General features: G+C 45.3%; 1 protein-coding gene across 3 annotated transcripts in view; it reads right to left on the reverse strand.

Annotated features, from left to right (window-relative positions):
- The window catches only part of MYO16 (myosin XVI), a 662110-nt gene that overhangs the window by 269388 nt on the left and 372563 nt on the right, over nt 1–20159 (reverse strand). For all 3 annotated transcript variants that reach the window (XM_059721092.1, XM_059721091.1, XM_059721093.1), the window contains 2 exons: nt 19652–19757; nt 4246–4363 (listed from right to left, as the gene is read on the reverse strand). In XM_059721092.1, the coding sequence (XP_059577075.1) occupies nt 4246–4363; nt 19652–19757 (224 nt within the window). The remainder of the gene's footprint in view (nt 1–4245; nt 4364–19651; nt 19758–20159) is intronic.

Genomic DNA, 20159 nt, shown 5'->3' on the forward strand with positions numbered 1-20159 from the left:
TGTTCTATGACCTTATTTTCTACAACATAAATGCAGGGACACTTAAGTGTGTACTATCTATGCTGACTTGTTTTGGCTCAACCCTCATATATTGCTTTCTTTAGTTTTTTAAACCATTATTTATTTTTTTTGCTGAAGGTGATCTCATGCCATTTGCAGTTATGTTTACAAACCAGGTGTATTTGGTCCTGTTTGAATAAATGCTAGCTATAAAGTCACATCTCAACAGAATTTGGTGCCTTTGATATTTATACTGTTCATTCATGTTTAAAATGTACAAGACCAAGTAAATATTGCTGCCAATGATCTTCCATATAGACAAACAAACTCAGTGGGGTTTAAACTGTAAAGTTAAAAAATAACAATTCTGATTCTTGTCTCAGTTACAGCAGTGTCAACCAGGCAAAATTTCACTTGAAGAAAATAGTGAAGGTGGCTTAATGAAGTGGGACTTCATTAATAATGGAATTGCAGTAAGCTACATATTTCAATTTGTGCATGCATACAACATGATAACAATTTCTATTGCTACCTTTTGTCTAATCTCCTTGACATGTAAATGATAGCATGTTAGGCTGCATACACACATCCAAATGATCTGGGAGAGTTGCCCCAGGTTTGTTCTCCTGGTAGAAGAAACTTACCCAGAGATGCTGGAACAGATGTTTGAATGCTGACTCATTGAAAAACAGAGAAATTACAGTGCTGGCACTGCACAGCCAGGAGGCTCCTGTGCATATATCTCAGCCTGCCCTGCAGGCTCCCTCAGTCTGTCCAAAGACAGATGGCACCGATGCACAGAGCATCCCTGATTGACTGACCCAGACTGGTCAGAGTCAGTCTGTGTCTCCCTGTAACACCATGTGGGATTGTGAAAGGGGCGAGTTCTCCTGGAACAGCAGAGTGTAGCAAGTGATTTGCTATCTCCTTAGAGGAGGGCATTGGGGAGCAAAGCACCCTAGGATACTAGAGAATTGTGCTGGAGGACTGTGGTGTGGCTTAGAAGACTTCATGTGTACAGACATTTGCTCCCCCAGAACAAACTGTCCTGGGAGTTATTTAACCCTGGTTGTTCCTGGGTTATTTTTCTCCTGGAGTGGCCCTTTTTGGACTGGGAGAAAAATCCTAAACATCTGTACACTTAAGGCTTCTCTTTGGGAGAGCTGAGACTCTCCTAAGAGAAAATGAATGTCTGTATGTGGCCTTAGACTACTTCATATTCAATGAAGAGTCACTGAGGCAAATTTAGAAACAATGTGCAATGGAAGTGTTCACATTTATGCATTCAGCCTACAATACTCCAATTATACAACAGAACACCACTGAAATCAGTAGAATTACAAAGACGTGAAGCCTATGTAAAAGGGTGGTGAGGAAGAGCCTAGGACACTAGTTGATTCTTGGTTTGCATGAGTATGGAAAAGTATATGGTGTTAAATTAAAGCAAGTAAGAATGTTTTAAAAAATCTCTTTGAAAAAAATCAATTCCAGGCATCTCAAACCAGGGACCCAAAATTAGTGGAATTATTTGATCACAATCTCTCTTTGTCTCAGTTCCCTACCTGTAAAAGAAAAACAACACTACCACCTGACAGAGATAGTATGAAAATAAAATCATTAGTATCCGTGAAGCACCACAAAAAGCCCACTGGGAAATCAACAATTCTGCATTCAGAGCAGGGTGTGTAATAAATAAGGCATTGAGCCACCCACTGAACAATGAAAATAAAATGAAATATTGAATGGCTGCTCATTAAGTGAGCATGGTGAATTCTGTGCACTAAGTGAAACATGGGCCCTGCTTAAAAGAACAATATGCTGTCATGTAAATAATAATGGTATCATAATACATATGTAAAAGATGACTACATTAAGACTATACATACCGTTTTTTATCATTTTGTAATTTTTGGCTGCCGGACTTGCATTATTAATATTTTTAATCTGTGTGTACATGTGCAAGAAGAAGTTCTAGTGTAGTACTACTGACTTCCATTAAAGTTATATAAAACATAAAAAAATCTTATAAAACCAAGCCAAAATGAGGTTCCAGGTTGATATTTAAATCATCTTCCTTCCTTATCCTTCAAGAATTTATAAATAAAAATATCTTCCTCACACTTCATATTTTTAATGTAATTCATAGGGATCACATTTTTATTTTAAAAAGCTATTGATTGCAGAAGCCATAGTTTTCATAATGGTGGCCAAAGGAGAAACTTTCTAATTTTAGAGTGCACTGAAATTCCACAGAGAAAATGAACTGACACCTAATTCTGTGATATTTTTCCAGAGAACACACATAGATTTCTCTGAAACCATGGGCCAATTTAGAATTTTAACAATGAATTAGAAATGTTTTAGAAATGCTAAATTTAGCATTAGAAATTTAGGACAATTCAATCTAACATGCTCAAGGCAAATTTGTAGCTTTGCTACATAACTGTGCTACTCTAGCAGTACAGAGATGGAGTGTTGCCTTCAAGAAGCAGAGTTCTCCCCAAACTTCCTCCTTTCTTTGAGTATGTAGTAATTTACTGATGGTATATACTTACAACAGGGTTTTTTAAGCCTTATTCAGAGGCACTGTGTGTTGGCTGGAGCCAACACTGCAGATTTTGCTGAGGTGTGCAATTACTCCTTCTGGGACGTAAACCTGGAGGTTCCTTTGGTCAGGGTCAGACTAATCATCATATTTGGGGTCAAGAAGGAATTTTACCCCATGATCAGATTGGTGTGGCCAAGGGGGGGGGGGGGGTGTCCTGTTAGCAGAGGGCATGGTCCTTTTCCTGGGATTTCTTAAGTGGATATTAACAACCTTTACACCAGCAGGACTTTGGCCACCATGATCTACCTGTAGCAGGTTGTGTTGTTCCTTATGTCATGTTAGAGTTGAGTCTGTAGTTTTGCTAAGAGGTTATGCAGTTCCTATGGAGGTCCCTTTCAGCCCTACTTCTGATTCTGTGAACAACTAGAAAGCCCCTATGACAGTCTGGCTGGTCTGTGCAATGTGTTCCAGGTGAGATAGAAGTAACTTCATACCCCATCCTCCATTTTGTAGCCAGACACTACAAGTCAAAATCCAGTCCTTAATATTTGGTTTGCCATTTTTTCTTAAATCATTTTCAAGGTGGAAAAGCGAGTGTTTTTAAGTAACTTATTGGGATAACTTTGCCTGCAAAGCATGAATGCAGTTTCAAGCATCATCAGAAGCAGCTCTTTATGTATTTGACACATGACCTTTTAACTTATATCACAAACATTTAGTTTTTCTGTATAAAATGAAGGATTTAAGGATCCGGCTCCTGAAGCCTGATCTTTAAAAGATAGGTATAATAACTGTCACCATAAGTACCAATGTGACAATCTAGGTAAGGTATTTTTACCTTCAATTCTGTAGGTCAGTGGCACACAACTGACTGCTTTGAGGCATACAGAAACATATAGGCTAGGTCTAGTGGTATAAACGTATTTGGTGCATCTATATATTCACCTTACTGCACAGTAGACTCATTTGCTGCTCAGTAAAGTACCACCATCTACACATGCGTGGAAATTAGGCTGTAGACTAATTTACTGCACCATCGGATAGCCCTGTCAAACACAAGTGTTATCTAATGGTGGAGTAAATTACTGCACTTACATGCACATATAGATGGTGAAGTCCAGATTAGTTTACTTTAGCTCAAATTGTGCTGGACTTTATTCAGTTGCATTAATCACACATGTAGATGCACCCACTATGTCCAACAGTGATTCCTTCAAAGATGCCATGTTGTTCTATGGTTGCTGCTCCTACCTGGAAATAGTTCAGCTCTGTTCAGGCAGCAAGGTCAGGCTCACTAATGCAGACAGTACAGCACAGTTTGAAGGTTCTGCTGCTAAACACAGTAAGTCTTTGGTGTAAATCCTAGCTTTAGGTTCTTATGTGATGTAGAGGATACCTCAGCTAATGTATTTAAGTTTTCCTTGTGTTTCTCTGCCACCTAGTGGTTAAATAGTATCCACAGCTGATTTTTCATTCCAGGCTTTTGATCGGCTAAATGTATGCTGTAATTTTTGTTACTGTATCTTTCCTGAACCTCCAGGACCCCTCACTTCTTTCACTCACCTATTGCTTTTGACCTTCTGGAGTGTCAGTATAAGGGCCATCACTCCCTGTGTGCTACCTTACACAATGTGGGCGCAGATTTGCTTGGTTTATAGACTGTAAAGCAACAATCTTGCAATGTAAATGACACTTACCTCCAGCCAGTGTTTTTTTCTTCTCACAGAACTGCAGCTCAAAGTATTTTATAAAACAGCTAGACAAATTATTCAGGGCAGTTTTAGCATGTCCAAAACATTCCAAGATACAGGTTACCTGTAATGAAATAAAAAGGTGATAGCAGTGATTCCCAAAGGATGTGAGGCAGCAAACCAGTGTGCCACAAGAGCGAGGGAAGTGTGACATGCGATCCCTCTGTGTGAGGAGGTAAATGCTCTGCTCCCCTGTCTGGCACCCTGCCCTGGGTACTCTAGCATCATCTGCAATTGCTCTGCTAGGGACTGCTACCACTACTGTTTCCTTCCCCTGCCCTTCCCTGTCCTCAGGTATCCCCTGTGCTGGGAGTCCCTGGGAGTTCCCAGTAGCACTCTTTGTTGTGAGCAGGTAGGTGGGCATGCACAGAGACAGAGCTGCGCTTTGCAGTCTGGTTTCCTCTATTCACTCCTCCCATGCTCCTGGGCTGGAAGGAGTGCCCATGGGAGTGATTGGCAGTGCGTGAGACTCCTCAAGGGAAGCCTCAACATCAGGGGCTGCCCTTAACCCCTGAGGTACAGACCAGGGGTTGGCAAGGGACAGACAGTAGAGCATAGCACAGCAGGGTGAGGTCCTATCCTGACAACCCTTAAGTGGCACCAGCTAGATCAGTGATTCTCAATTTTTTTTAACCTCAAGACTTCCCCCTCCCTCCTATCTTTTCTGAATTAAGATTTATAATAGGCTCATCATTGGTTTGCATCTCAGCATTAGTATACTTTCTTCTGGCAGGGAAATGGAATATATGTTTTAAAAAACCCCAGAAATATATGTGTATGTGCATGTGTATACATCTTTTTAATGGAAGAGTGAGGTGTGCTGCCAATTTTAATTCAGAAAAAAGTGTGCCCCAGGTATCAAGAGTCTGGTAAACACGGCTGTAGGTACTAAAGAGACAATATGGCAGGACATGAACAGGGTACGGTTTCAATAAGCTCAGTGGCAAATGTTGGGTGAACAAATACTTTGAAATCGGGCCACCTCTTCAGGCACCCTAATATGAATTTAAGTTGTTACTATCACTTAAATTATTTGTTAATGTTGATAATGAAATGAAGATGGTGTCACAGGGCACTAAAGTGTCCTGCTCCTGTAAAGAGCTGAAACTGCACGTGGAAGAGCCCTAGCAGTGAGTTGGAAGCCCCAGCTGCTGGTTACCAGGGCAGCCAGAATGAGCTAGTGGCCCACACTTTCCAGTGGTCAGCAGACCGGAAGGGGCGGGGCCTGGCTCATATATTAACCCCAGGCCTGGGACCAGGCAAGTCAGTTCCCTGCCGGCAGCCAGAGGGGAAGGAGCCTGAAGGGAGGAAGTGCCCAGTAACGCAGCAACCGCCTAATATACTGCACCCAGAGCTAATGGGGCTCCATGAACTCTGCAGGTACCCTTGCTCACTAGAGACTCAGTGCCGGAGCTGCAGTTCGACGCTCTTAAAAGGGGCAGAGCACACCCTTGTCTTTTGTATTATGTTATAGTCCAGGGGCTTGTGTTTTGTTTGTTGTTCCACAACACCGGTGATTTGGGTGGGGCTATTAGGGGAAGGAGGAGGCCTCATAGGGGACCCATGGCAGCGTGGGGACCCCAGTGCCAGAGAGGGTGCAGCATTTGGGGTGCACTGACCCCAAACCCCAGTGAGGTGCCGAGTGAGACAGGGCCGCAGAGAGCCCAGGGAGGACAAGGGCGGCTGTGCCTAAAGGAAACGATCCTTTGGGCACAAAGCAAGACGATCCCCGAGCGAGGCAAAAGAGGGAAAGGGGCCAGGAGGCTTCCATGGCTGACCAGAGAAATCCAGGGCAGCCTAAGGGCCAAAAGGGGAGCACATAAATAGTGGAAACAGGGTGAGATCACTAAAGATGAATATACCTCCTCTGCTCGTGCTTGTAGGGAGGCAGTTAGGCGGGCCAAAGCTACCATGGAGCTGAGGATGGCAACCCAAGTAAAGGACAACAAGAAATTGTTTTTTAGATATATAGGAAGTAAAAGGAAGGCCCAGGGAGGAATAGGACCCTTGCTAAATGGGCAGAAGCAATTGGTAACAGACAGGGGGGACAAGGCTGAACTCCTCAACGAGTTCTTTGCCTCAGTGTTCCTAAGCGAGGGGCACGACAAGTCTCTCACTGGGGTTGTAGAGAGGCAGCAGCAAGGCGTCAGACTTCCATGCGTAGATCCTGAGGTGGTGCAGAGTCACTTGGAAGAACTGGATGCCTTTAAGTCGGCAGGCCCGGATGGGCTCCATCCGAGGGTGCTGAAGGCACTGGCCGACGTCATTGCAGAGCCACTGGCGGGAATATTCGAATGCTCGTGGCGCACAGGCCAAGTCCCGGAGGACTGGAAAAGGGCTAACGTGGTCCCCATTTTCAAAAAGGGGAGGAAGGAGGACCCGGGCAACTATAGGCCGGTCAGTCTCACCTCCATCCTTGGTAAAGTATTTGAAAAAATTATCAAGGCTCACATTTGTGAGAGCCCGGCAGGACAAATTATGCTGAGGGGAAACCAGCATGGGTTTGTGGCGGGCAGATCGTGCCTGACCAACCTAGTCTCTTTCTATGACCAGGTTACGAAACGCCTGGACACAGGAGGAGGGGTGGATGTCGTATACTTGGACTTCAGGAAGGCCTTCGATACGGTATCCCACCCCATACTGGTGAACAAGTTAAGAGGCTGTGATGTGGATGACTGCACAGTCCGGTGGGTGGCGAATTGGCTAGAGGGTCGCACCCAAAGAGTCGTGGTAGATGGGTCGGTCTCGACCTGGAAGGGTGTGGGCAGTGGGGTCCCGCAGGGCTCGGTCCTTGGACCGATACTCTTTAATGTCTTCATCAGCGACTTGGACGTGGGAGTGAAATGTACTCTGTCCAAGTTTGCAGATGACACAAAGCTATGGGGAGAAGTGGACACGCCGGAGGGCAGGGAACAGCTGCAGGCAGACCTGGACAGGCTGGACAAGTGGGCAGAAAACAACAGGATGCAGTTCAACAAGGAGAAATGCAAAGTGCTGCACCTAGGGAGGAAAAATGTCCAGCACACCTACAGCCTAGGGAATGACCTGCTGCGTGGCACAGAGGTGGAAAGGGATCTTGGAGTCCTAGTGGACTCCAAGTTGAACATGAGCCGGCAGTGTGACGAAGCCATCAGAAAAGCCAATGGCACTTTATCGTGCATCAGCAGATGCATGACAAATAGGTCCAGGGAGATGATACTTCCCCTCTATAGGGCGTTGGTCAGACCGCAGTTGGAGTACTGCGTGCAATTCTGGGCGCCACACTTCAAGAAGGATGCGGATAACCTGGAGAGGGTACAGCGAAGGGCAACTCGTATAGTCAAGGGCCTGCAGACCAAGCCCTACGAGGAGAGACTAGAGAAACTGGACCTTTTCAGCCTCCGCAAGAGAAGGTTGAGAGGCGACCTTGTAGCTGCCTATAAGTTCATCACGGGGGCACAGAAGGGAATTGGTGAGGATTTATTCACCAAGGCGCCCCCGGGGGTTACAAGAAACAATGGCCACAAGCTAGTAGAGAGCAGATTTAGACTGGACATAAGGAAGAACTTCTTCACAGTTCGAGTGGCCAAGGTCTGGAACGGGCTCCCAAGGGAGGTGGTGCTCTCCCCTACCCTGGGGGTCTTCAAGAGGAGGTTAGACGAGTATCTAGCTGGGGTCATCTAGACCCAGCACTCTTTCCTGCTTATGCAGGGGGTCAGACTTGATGATCTATTGAGGTCCCTTCCGACCCTAACATCTATGAATCTATGAAGGGGGCCAAACTGCAACAAGGCCCAGACCGAATGATGTTGGTACCATCTGTGAGGCTTGGGGTATGGTAAAGGGGTGGTTGGAGCCACACATATAGCCCGTAAGGCTAGGGTGCCCCAAAACACCCATTGTAAAATGGGACCCACAAAGGGTCCGGGAGGGGGTCAGAGAGTCCAGCAAACAGTGTCCAAGAGGACTTAAAGGCAGCCTCCCTACTTCATATTTTCCATCAAAGACATGGTGGACGAGGGTGCCCATTGGGCCAACTTGGCATGATAAGGGGGCCTTGGGGAGTAATGGCCATCCTGCAGGACCCTGCACCGTGACAGATGGTTCAAAAGACAATGTCTTTTTTGACAAAGTAACAGAGTTAGGGAGAGAAGGCACACCCGAGAAAGATGAAGTCAGAGGTCTTGATTCATTTCTACCTTAACCTATTTTTCCACCCCTGCAATGCCTTTGGATAAGATTATTTGATATAGACAGTATTTCTGGGAGGCATTTTATTAATGGTTCCTCATCTTTTTGGAATGTTTCTGTATAAATGCACTTCTGTGATTCAACTTACTTATCATACTTTTAAAAATATATATTTGGGGATGAAAAACGAAGTCCAATTTCTTTTGTTCAAATGATCATTTCAGGAACTAATGGGAGAGGCAGCAAGCTATCCATGTGCCCCTTCCAACACAGAAAAAAAAAATCACGCACCAAAAGCACATTTTCTCATTTGATTAAACACAGAATTTTGGGACTTTTCATGAATTTGGATGACAACACACCATATAGTTTTCTTTTAAAGTAACCTCTTCAGTTCTAACTTGTGTAATCATTTATACCTTGGAAAACTCAGTGCCAAGTGCTAGCACAGTACATTCTGATAGGGAGCATTACACATCCATGTTTGCGACCTACAAATTACACTAGAGTATAAGGGGGTTATATACAACACGGATGTTTAATTATACCTAAATTGAAGCGGTGTTTTTTTAAAAACACCGCTTCAGTTTAGGGTGAAGTAAACCTCCGTGCCATGTACACCCATGTCAAAGCCTGATCCTTACCTGCCTCTCCAGTGACAGGGAGCGGACAGCGAGCTGCTGGCAGGCAGAATGGTCCCTGAACTGTGGGTGGGGCTGGTGCTTATCTTCACAGCAGCAGTGGTGTGTCCCCTCCCCCCTCCCCCCCCCCCCCCGGTGGCATCCACAGGCACCCAGCTCGGGCAGTCCCAGGGGGCACTGCAGCTGCAGAGAGAAACACAGGGCCCCTGCACAGCTCAGGCAGGCAGGCAGGCTCCGGTGGGATGGGGCTGGAGATCAGGTTCAGGGCTTTTTTTTTTTTTCTTTCTGTGGAGCCTGCCTTCTGGGGCTGCTGCCAGGCTGCCTGCACAGTCTGCCTGCACAGCCACTGAGCCACACAGAACCCGGTGCTTCCCTCCATGGCTGTAAGGTAGGAAACTAAAACTCCTGAGAGGTGTTTTACTTTTCAGTGTGCCATAGTCATTTAAGGCTCATTACACCGCCAAATGTGCTACAGCAGTTGGAATTAACGCGCAATACACCACCATATGTGCAAACAGCAATGCCATTAGAGTGGTGCAAAAAGCATTTAACCTGCTTTAAACCTGCTCTAAAGTGTTGTTTACAAATTACCTAAGGCTACAAAAAAAATCAGGCTTCCAAAAATTAGAGTTTTAATTAGCTATTTCTCCAGCAGATGGCAGCACTAAATTGACTAATTCAGATCTGACTTAACTTCAGTAGAACTGAAATAAAAATGCCTAAGAAATAGATATAAGTGGTTGTGTTAACCAATGCAATTGTATTGGTTTTAATAAAACCACACATGGTTGCAACAAGAATGGAGTTGGCCTACTGTGTTAGTAATATTTCCTAAAATGTAAACAAGACAAATACCTCAGTTTATCTTTCTCTCACCATATGCACTAAACTATTTGTTAAGAGTTTCTTAATTCATCTATAATGGCTTCTTGATGAGCATGTACAGCAGTTTGCCAAAGGTCAGCAAGCAAGTCAGTGGCTGAGTCAGGAATAGAACCCAAGTCTCCTCACTCCTCCTTTAGTTCCCTACCCACTGGATTATATTGTCTCACTATTACTCATAATTTATACCAATATTTTCTTTTATTTATTCTCCAATTAATTTAGTTCTCCTTCCTCATTTTTAAATTTGAACTTTAGAAAAAGGCAGAAGTTAGAGAGGATTTGATCTGGAGTTTAAAATAATCATTGAATTCAAATGTGGACGTCAGATTTGTGGTACAGTTATCCAGCTATGTAGCAGCAGCACAGAGAGATACCATCTTTAGAACTGATCTACTGTGTTTAACATCATAGAATCAAAAAAAAATTAGGGTTGGGAGGGACCTAAGTGGTAGGCCTATGCGAAGCAACAAGTATTTGATTCAGATTTGGATTTGACCAATTCCGAGGGACAGTGATTTGATTCAGTGATTCAAGTCACTGTCCTAATTTGATTGAGCCAAATCACATTCAGAGATCTGGCGCTGATTTGGATATTAGGCCATAGACTATAATGGGGAATCACTAAAATACCTACAACTTGTCATTTTCCTGCTGGTTCAGATGAAAACAGCAGGGATGGTAGCCCCTTCTGAGTGCATGAAGCCTGCCAGGTTTCAAGGAGATAGGTGCAGGGGTTTCTGTGGAAGTGCCCCTCAAACTGTTGAAAACAAAACTCGTATCACTTGTGTGTGTTAAGGGGTGCACGTTGTAGCCTTGTTGGTCTAAGGACATAGGTAGACAAGGTTCTTCAGGTCAATCTGATATCTTTTATGAGACCAACTGAATAGTTGGAGAAATATATCTTAGCAAGCTTTTGATTTTAAAAAACTTTCATCAGGCTGAGGAAGCAGCTGCAGTTGATGTGTGCGCTTTTCCTGGATGGAATGAATAGTGAAGAAGCCAGAGGCTGGTATGCATGCAAGCCAGCTAGTCAGTGAAAATGTAAATTAAGGTGTCAGGGGTTGAGAATTAGGCTGGGGGCGGGGGGCAGAGGAGGGGGATGTAGCAGGTAAAAGTGGAGAGGTACCTGGGGAGTCAGATGTCAGGCAGGTTGTAGTGTGTCATATATCCAATGTCTATATTGAGTCCATGAGTTTTTTGTATCTAGGAGGTCGATGAAGTGAAGTTCATAGGCTCATCTGTGAAAAGTATTTTGTAAATTCAAACAAGCACTGAACCCCGCTAACCTCATCACCAGAAGCAAACTTCCTACAGCCCAAAACACACCGAATGGATCCAGACCATGCAATAACAAGAAATGCAAAACCTGCCAAAATATCTCCAGTAGTGGTATGTGAAACAGGCTGCATTCGATTCAGATTCAGCCCAAATCAGGGACAGTGATTCGATTGATTCGGATCACTGTCCCCAGTCGATTTGGCCGAATCCAAATCTGAAGATTTGATGCCGATTCAGAGAATCAGCGATTCGGCCATAGACACAGCTTCAAATATTTTTTCTACATACCTCAAGGTACCAGGCATGTCTTGTGAATGTTATGATGCTGGGGCGGATGGAGTGTCCTACAGGAGTGGGGGGGGGGGAGGGGGGCAGGAAGGCACATGCTTGGCGGTGAACCTGGAAGTGGACCAGAGGTACTTCTGTTCTACTTCTGGGTCCACTGGGGAGTATGCTGGGAGGCCCCCTGGCTCAGCGATAGGCCATGGGGGGCCTCAGGTGCCCCCTCAGACCCAGGAGGCACCAGTTGCCAAGCCAGGAGGGCATGGGGGGGGGGACCCGCATACCCCTGCCCTCCCCAGCAGACCTGGAATTGGACTGGAAGTGCTTCTGGTCCACTTCCAGGTCTGCTGCCGAGTGCGCTGGGGAGCCCTGCACACTCCTGTGGGACGCTGCATCTGCCCCACCATCGCAGCATTCACAAGCCACCTGGTACCTTGAGGTATGTAGAAAAAACAATTAAAGCTGTGTCTATTTCCGAATGGCTGAATCTTTCCGAATCTTTCTGAAACAATGCAGAGGGTTCTGATTTGATTTGGAGAGATTAAAGGGTCTCTTGATTTGATTTGATTTGGAATCAAAGATTCAGCCACTCAATCAGGCCAAATCTCCAAGGAATCCAATCAGGGAGCGAAGCTTTGCCCAGCCCTAATCTCCAGTACCCCCACAATTACTACACCTCACAACAGAACCATTACCATTCCTGGATCTTACAGCTGAACCTCCATAAACATTATATATCTCATCCAATGCACCAAATGCCCTGATGGAAAATACGTAGGAGAGACCAAACAACAACTGCGCACCAGAATGAATGCACGTTGGAAATCTATTAAAGACAAGAATACCCAATTACCTGTGGGGGCACATTACTCACAAGAAAGCCACTCTCTCAATCTCTCAGTCCTGATCCTCAAAGCGAATTTACAAAACACTTTTCACAGACAAGTCTATGAACTTCACTTCATCAACCTCCTAGATACAAAAACTCATGGACTCAATATCGACATTGTATTTATGATGCACTATAACCTGCCTAACATCTGACTCCCCAAGTACCTCTCCACTTTTACCTGCTACATCCCCCTCCTCTGCTCCCAGCCTGTGCCTAACTCCCTAATACCTCAATTTACATTTTCACTGACTGGCTTTCTTGCATGCATACCAGCTTCTGGCTTCTTTACTATTCATTCCATCCAGGAAGAGCACACACACCAAATGGAGATGCTTCCTCAGCCTGAAGAAGGGTTTTTAAACCCAAAAGCTTGCTAAGATATATTTCTCCAACTATTCAGTTTGTCTAATAAAAGATATCAGATTGACCCAAAGAACCTTGTCTGCCTTGCGTGTTAAGGCACAGCGGGATGAATGCAGCAGAGATGGTAGCCTGTAATAGGAGGCCCTCCCAGTGCTGGTCAGATCTTGGCTTGCCCACCTGTTTCTGGGCCAACCACCCACCCCTCTTTCTCCTGCTACGCCTTGATGGAAAACTGATTCAGATGTTACCCAGGCAGGAGGCTGCCCATTTAGGCCCCTGATGTCTAGGGGTGACATCCATTCCACAGCTCTGTACCTCCTCTATGCTGCAGACTATGCCTCTCAGTTTGCATCCTTCACCCCCCCCCCAGCTGTGGTCCCCTCTGTGGGACCTTTGGCTCCCCCTTAGGCCCTGACCCAGCCTTCATGCCAGTCAGAATCCTAAGCCTCTTGCTCTGTGCATTCCTCATGGTGGGCCCCTGGCCCTTCAACTCCCTCCTCTGAGTCCTGGCCCCAGCACGGACCAGTCAAGGGTAGCTCAGGTCAGATCTGAGCTGCCTGCCTGTTCTCACCCTCACAACTTCACTGCAACCAGGAAGCCTCAGAACTTTCAAAGATGTTACAGGTCTGGGCTTTCCCCAGCCAGGACTGTGCATGCGTGCGGTGGCTCCAGGTTATCAGGCACCACCTACCTGCCTTTGATGAGGGAGGTTAGCAGTCCTGGCATCTCCTGGGGCTGCCACACCACCATCTGTCCCACCAGGCCTCCCTACCCTGGCAGGGTGCAGTTTTAGGTCATGCCCAGGACCTGGGGCCTCCTCCTTCTCCACAGCCCCAGCCCATACCTCCAAGTTCATCCTGGCATGGGAGCTCAGCAAGGAGATGTTCTTCCCCTGCTGGTTGGTGATGCAGTGAGTGCCACCTCCAGCTCTGAGAGCAGGGCATTAACTGGTTTTAAAACAAAAAGGAAATAGGTGCTGATGGAGTGAGGAGGATGGAATTCACTCTGTCTACAGATGGAGATTGGGGAACCCCAGCAGTGGGAAATTCACCTTCAGGAACACCAGCTGCTCCACCAAACCAGGAACCAAGGAGGTATGGTGGGGTGTTACAACATCACCAGCAATGCTGAAAACCCTCTCACTTGGAACACTGGTCAGTGGACAGGACAGGTGGTTCCCGGACAACTGTGGCCAGATCCAGCCACACCTAGCTGCAGGTTGCCCAATAGGCCAAGTGCAGTGCAGTGGCTCGCTCCATATCCTCACTGAGATAGGTAGCCACTGAGGCCTCCATGCTACCTGCCTGATGGTGGGGTCTGGTGCCTCTGGGCCCCAACACTGAAGCCATGCCCTTGGCCCACATTGGCAGCAGCTGTGGTGGAGGAGATTGGCTGATGCTTGGAGTGCTGGCACAGGAAAGTAGATACCCCTCTTCCATGTCCCCCTGCCTCTGCCCTTCTGCCTCCCTGACTCTGTTCAACAGCACCTCCATCCAGTGATCAAGGGGTTTGCTGCTGCAGATGCTCCCCTTCACCCTCGGGTCACACATGCCAGCCAGCACATGAACCATACTGGACCGCAATGGATCCAGCTGTTTTTTGATACCCTCCTTCAGCTGCTTCACCAGTGCCTGAACCTCTGGTGAAAGCAGTTTGCCCCAGCCAAGAACACTGATCCCCTGGAACTTCTCCATTTCATTCTCAATCTCCTTCACTATGGGGTCACCTGGGTAAGGAGGGCATCAGCAGCACAGAGGCTCTCAGAGTCCTCAAGGAAGGGCTTGAGGACCACCAAGATCTGAGAGATGGTATACCACTCTGTTTTGTTAAGGGGGCCAATGATCCCAATCTCTCCAACCAAGGCCATCTCATAGATGGCCTTCTGTTGCTCGATCAGACTTTTCCAACAACAGGTATGTGGAGTTCCACTGAGTCTCCACAACCTGTATAATTTTGTACTGTGGGATGCTCAGCTCTGCCTCTTTGTCCTGCAGCACCTTGCCCCCCCCCCCCCCAATGCTCTGGTGGAAGTAGCCCACCACCTTCCAGCATTTTTAAATGAGCTGGCTGGTAGTGGTAGTGACAGTGCCATCACTGGGAGTCCTGTCCCCCTCCAAGACATCCATGACTATGAGGTGGAACTTGTGTGCCATCCAGTAGATGCCAACAAAGTTGGCATCACATACCACCTTTACTGTATTGGCCACATTGTAGGTGACCATAACCCCATGGGTGGGCTCGCCCTGCCTGACGAGCCACCCCTGCACCATGTGGTTCATGGCCACCATGATTTCCCTTGCCGTGTGGGACTCATCCATCACCTCCACTTGAAGGAGAGCCCACTGATGCCCTGACTGATCACACTAGTGCCCTGTGAGGGAGAAGTAGGCGTGATCTCCACCCTGGCTGCTCCAGATTTCTGAGGTGAAATGTAAAGCTACCTGCGGCCCTGCCTTGCACAGTTCCTTCCTCAAGTATTCCCTGCATGCCTCATACAGGGAGTATACCACCGTCCTACTAAAGGTGGTGCATGTGGGCACTTGGTATGATGAGGCCACAAGTGCCATGAACTGCCTGAACATTCAACAAAAGAGAAGGGCTGGCCATCCAGAGCAAGCATCTCCCCAATGTCCTGGGTGACCTTGCTTGCCTTGGGAGTGCACCCCACTTTGTCTGTGCCTTTCCCCCACTGGTTCAGGGTGGCCTGCCTCTGCTTCTTGGGGACAGGGGCTTTGGAGCGAGAGGGGAACTTTTTTTTGGGCATACTCCTACTGATGCCAGGCTGAGGAGGAGCAAGGGTAAGGGGGTACTGCCTCCTGAGATGCAGCAGCATCGTTGTGGTGGTGAAATGTTTCATCCTTGCCCCAGCTGATCTGCTTTTCGCAGCGCTGGCAGGTAACATACCTGGGATCATCTGCCAACCCAAATGATCCCACACTACACTACCCACCTGCTTCTGGGTTGCAGGTGGGGATCCTGCCTTATCCCCCTCCTCACCAGGCAGAGACACAACAGGAGGAGCTGAGCCACCTGCCCCAACACCCTCCCCTGAAGTGCCTTCCAAAAGAGACCTGCCTCTAGGGGAATTTTGAGGGGTGTGGAACACAAAATCAGAATCCCCCTCCCTCCCCAGAATTTCCTTTGCTATGGCACTCAGCTCCACTGCTTCGAGATCCAGCTCCTCTTCTGGCACTGGAAAACTCACTGGGAACTGAAATTGGGGTGGAGACTGTCATGCTGCTGCTGGTGGTTATTGCTGGTGTTAGTGAAGGTGGTGCAATTGCACCACCTTCACTAAGTGCTCCCACCTCCTTGCTCCCACTAGCAGCAGACTTTTCTTTTGCTGCCGGATAGATTTGTCTATGTAGGGGTGGGGGGAGGGGACTTGCAGCTCTCCCTATGCCCCCTCTCCCTCCCCTGCCAGAAGATCTGGCACCTGCCTTTCCGGCACACTTCATAATGCTTGGTGTGCTGCAAAATGTGTATGTGTCTGTAATACATGTTGTGCTTTCCTGCAGTGCACAGTGATGACACACTGCCAGGGAAAACACAGAAGGAGAAAGAGTAGCTAGCTAGTAGCTACCAAGGTACTAGATAGCAAGCCAGAGCCTTTCAGACACTGCTAGTCCAAGAGAGACAGCTCACAAGAAGCACAGATCACTTCACACACAGCCTTATATGTTGTTTCTACATCCCTTCCCCAGAGCACTGTGATTGGAAGGGAACTCAGGTAAAGATCATGGTCACTGGCCAGCTACAGATGTCAATATCAGAGCAGTCTTCCCCCCCTCCACCCCCTCTCTCTTCTAGGTTTCTGTTTCCTGCATGTCTGCTTTCTGACAGAATATTTTCTGAATAAATTTGGAGGCTTCTGGATCAATTCAGACCTTTTAATAGGTCTCCCGATTTGATTCAGATTTGGAGATTCAGTAGTCGAATTGGGCTGAATCTCTTCTGAAGCAAATTGACTGCTGAAGCTTTTCACAGCCCTACTAACCAAGTCATCTAGTCCAGCCCCTCACTCAAAGCAGGAGCATCTCCAGCTAGATCATCCCAGCCAAGGCTTTGTCTATCCAAGTCTTAAAAACCTTCAAGGATAGATATTCCATAAGTCCTCTGGGTAACCTGTTCCAGTGCTTTATTATCCTTCTAGTGAGAAATCTTTTCTTAATATCTAACCTAAACTTCCCTTGCTGCAACTTGAAATAATTGCTCCTTATTTTGTCATCTACCACTAATGAAATCAGTCTTGCTCCATCCTCTCTGTAACTTTGTAACTTTGTGAGGTGCTCTCCCCTACCCTGGGTGTCTTCAAGAGGAGGTTAGATAAGCATCTAGCTGGGGTCATCTGAACCCAGCACTCTCTCCTGCCTATTCAGGGGGTCGGACTCGATGATCTGTTGAGGTCCCTTCCGACCCTAGCATCTCTGAATCTATGAATCTATGCCCTTCAAGTAGTTGAAGGCTGCTATTAAATCCCTCCTCAGTCTTCTCCCCTCCAGACTAAATAAACCCAGTTCCCTCAGCCTCTCCTCATAAATCAGGTGCCCCAGTCCTCTAACCATTTTTGTTGCCCTCCACTGGACACACTCCAATTTGTCCACATCCTTTCTGTAGTGGGGATGATATAATGATGAACTGATGATGTGCTACTTGTAGACAAATGTGTCAATACTTCATCAACTTAGAGAGCTTAAATCAAAGAATTGAAGTTCCCATAGTAAGCTTAACACACTTTCATTGCACTTGTATTAAAGTACATATTTTTTTTAAGTAGCATCAGTAATTCAGATTGCTTTGTACAATAACATAAAGTAAGCATTGCTTTGGGAACTTTCCTATTTCAATTTTCATATTATGACTAAAGTGAAGTGAAGCAAAGGCTTATTTCAATGTAATCAGACTTACTTTAAAATAAAATGTAAATAGGAATACAGCTGTGTTTTCCAATATTCAAGTAGACCTCAGTAAGACTCTCAGCTCACTGTCAACATGCGCATACAAGATGCGCACTAACACATCTGGAGCCTTTCAACTCTCAATAATCACTGATTCATGCACTGTCTATTTACATCAGCTGTACTTTGACAGCAGTACTTTATCTAGAATGGAGACAGCTTTTATTTCAGGAAAAAAATAGAGTGTTGTTAATAATGTCTATCTTTTTCAAGTATTGGGAAAAAAAATCTTAAAAATTAACAAAGATCTCATTGTTTAGTGGAAGGACAAGGGAAGCATCCCATGCACAAGGGAAGCTTGCGTTCTAAAACAAAGACAGTTTGAGCTTAGTTTAGAAGAGACTAAAGAGTTGGGGTTTTACAGCAGAAAATTCGGAATTCAAAAATGGCAATATTGAGTGTGCCAACATTCTACTCCACCTATGAGTAGAAATCAAGCATTAGATGGTTTAGTGCAAAAGGTGATTTTGAATGGGACTTAAAGTGGTTATTAATGTTTGGGAATATCATTCTGAACTATACTGCTAGTATGATTGCTATGACAATTTAATGCATCAGTGAGTTGCAGTGTCCAGTCAAATGAGAACCTCCCCCCCAATCCCTGAATGTACTGTCAAGGAGATAAATTCTGTATCCTAGACACACAGTCAGCTTCCTGACACACACTAGGAAGAATTCAGTTCAGATATGGAAAGGAGGTGGGAAGCAAAGTCAAATTAATAAATCTTTGTCTGCATTATAAATGTATTTCCTTATTTTCAAAGAATGGGCCCTTATTTGTCCTTATTTATTTTTTAGCAATTCCCTTTGGTATAATGGCAAAAACAACATTTAATGATAATTGAGCTAAATTGGTTGCTAAAAATAAAAATATATGAATTTTTAAAAAGAAAATTCATGATTAGTTTCTATTGAATGAATAAAGCTATATTGTTTTAGTTTAATGGGGTTCTGACATATTGTCAAGATAATAACATTTAAATCATACTTTTGTAAATTAACACTTCAGTTAGAGCATGGTAATGATACTGCATGTATCATCAATTTGCATCAATTATCCTTAAAAATCTTCCCACTTTCTCCCATATAATAGTTTTCATGATACTATAGTAGTTGCTATACTTCATTTCAATTGCCACACTGGACACCACCACAAAATAAAGAGATACTTTAGTTACTGAAGGCAATTAGAATGGAGTGGAGTGGCAAGTATCTGCCCTAATTCATAAAATCCAATTGTTTGGTTAATGAAACATTCTCCACTGTACTAAAGCAAGTTGGGTACCAGATTCACCTTTTGTTAGCTTGTTACTTTAATTGTTTTCTTTTTAGTGTTTGAAACCTGTAGCATAACTGGGAGAAGGGGGTGTAATCTGGGCACAACACGGCCACAACCACACCAGCAGCTGATTGTGTCACTGCAATAGGCATTGCTGCCCTGGGCATCATGCAGCTGCCCCACATGCAGAACTCCCTGGCTATACCTTTGGTTGAAGCAGCTCCCTTTCTTCTAAGTTGCCAGTGCTTTAATTTGTACCACTCAGGTTGGCAACATGTCCTGCATTCAGATGCCTGGTTAAATGGTTTTGATAAACGGTTTTCAGATAATTGACACTCGACTGTATTTAATAAGAAGAACTGTGATGTTATGAAAGTCTTTCCATGAGTAGAGCAAGAAGGAAAATTAAAAGGACTAAAAAGCATGTCAGCTTAGTGTAGGTGTGATATACTTTCAATCAAGTCAGTCTCACAATGACTTAAATAGCTTGGCAAAAAGTCCTATATAAGCATTCCTAAAGAAAAATGTAAAATTAAAAAATGTCCCTGCTCATTCAAAGCATGGGTATGTGTCTCATTCTAAGACTGCTCAAAACACAACTTACGTGTTTTATCTTTGAATCAAAGGTACACCTGCTGGAACTGGATCTGCACGTTAGGTGCTTCACAATTTGTTTGCAGGCTTCAGTTTTCCCAGAACCACTTTCTCCACTGCAGAAAGATCAGGGAGGTTGGAGAGAGAGAGAGACAGAAAGAGAAAATCCCACTGTTTAAATCTCATGTCTGATATTTTATGTTATTCACAACCTCTGGTACCCCTAATTCCAGAAAAAAGATCTGTTCATAATAATGGATGCTAATGTGGATATTAAATAAGGATAATTATGCATGTTAAATAAAAATAAGCCAATATAAAAAGTGGCTTTTTATCAGCACTGACAGATAGAAACATGGCTTTCTCCTTGTCCCTCAGAATAGCACAAAGCCAATCAAAAGCTAACGCTCTCAGCCCTTCTTTCATGTCTCATTACATTTATATTTTAGTAAGTCCAACAAAGTGGTCAAACCTACTCCAAACTGTCTGAAACTAAATACAGATCATAATCTGAATCT

This window comes from Alligator mississippiensis, chromosome 1, assembly GCF_030867095.1.
Source record: "Alligator mississippiensis isolate rAllMis1 chromosome 1, rAllMis1, whole genome shotgun sequence".
Classification (NCBI taxonomy): domain Eukaryota; kingdom Metazoa; phylum Chordata; order Crocodylia; family Alligatoridae; genus Alligator; species Alligator mississippiensis.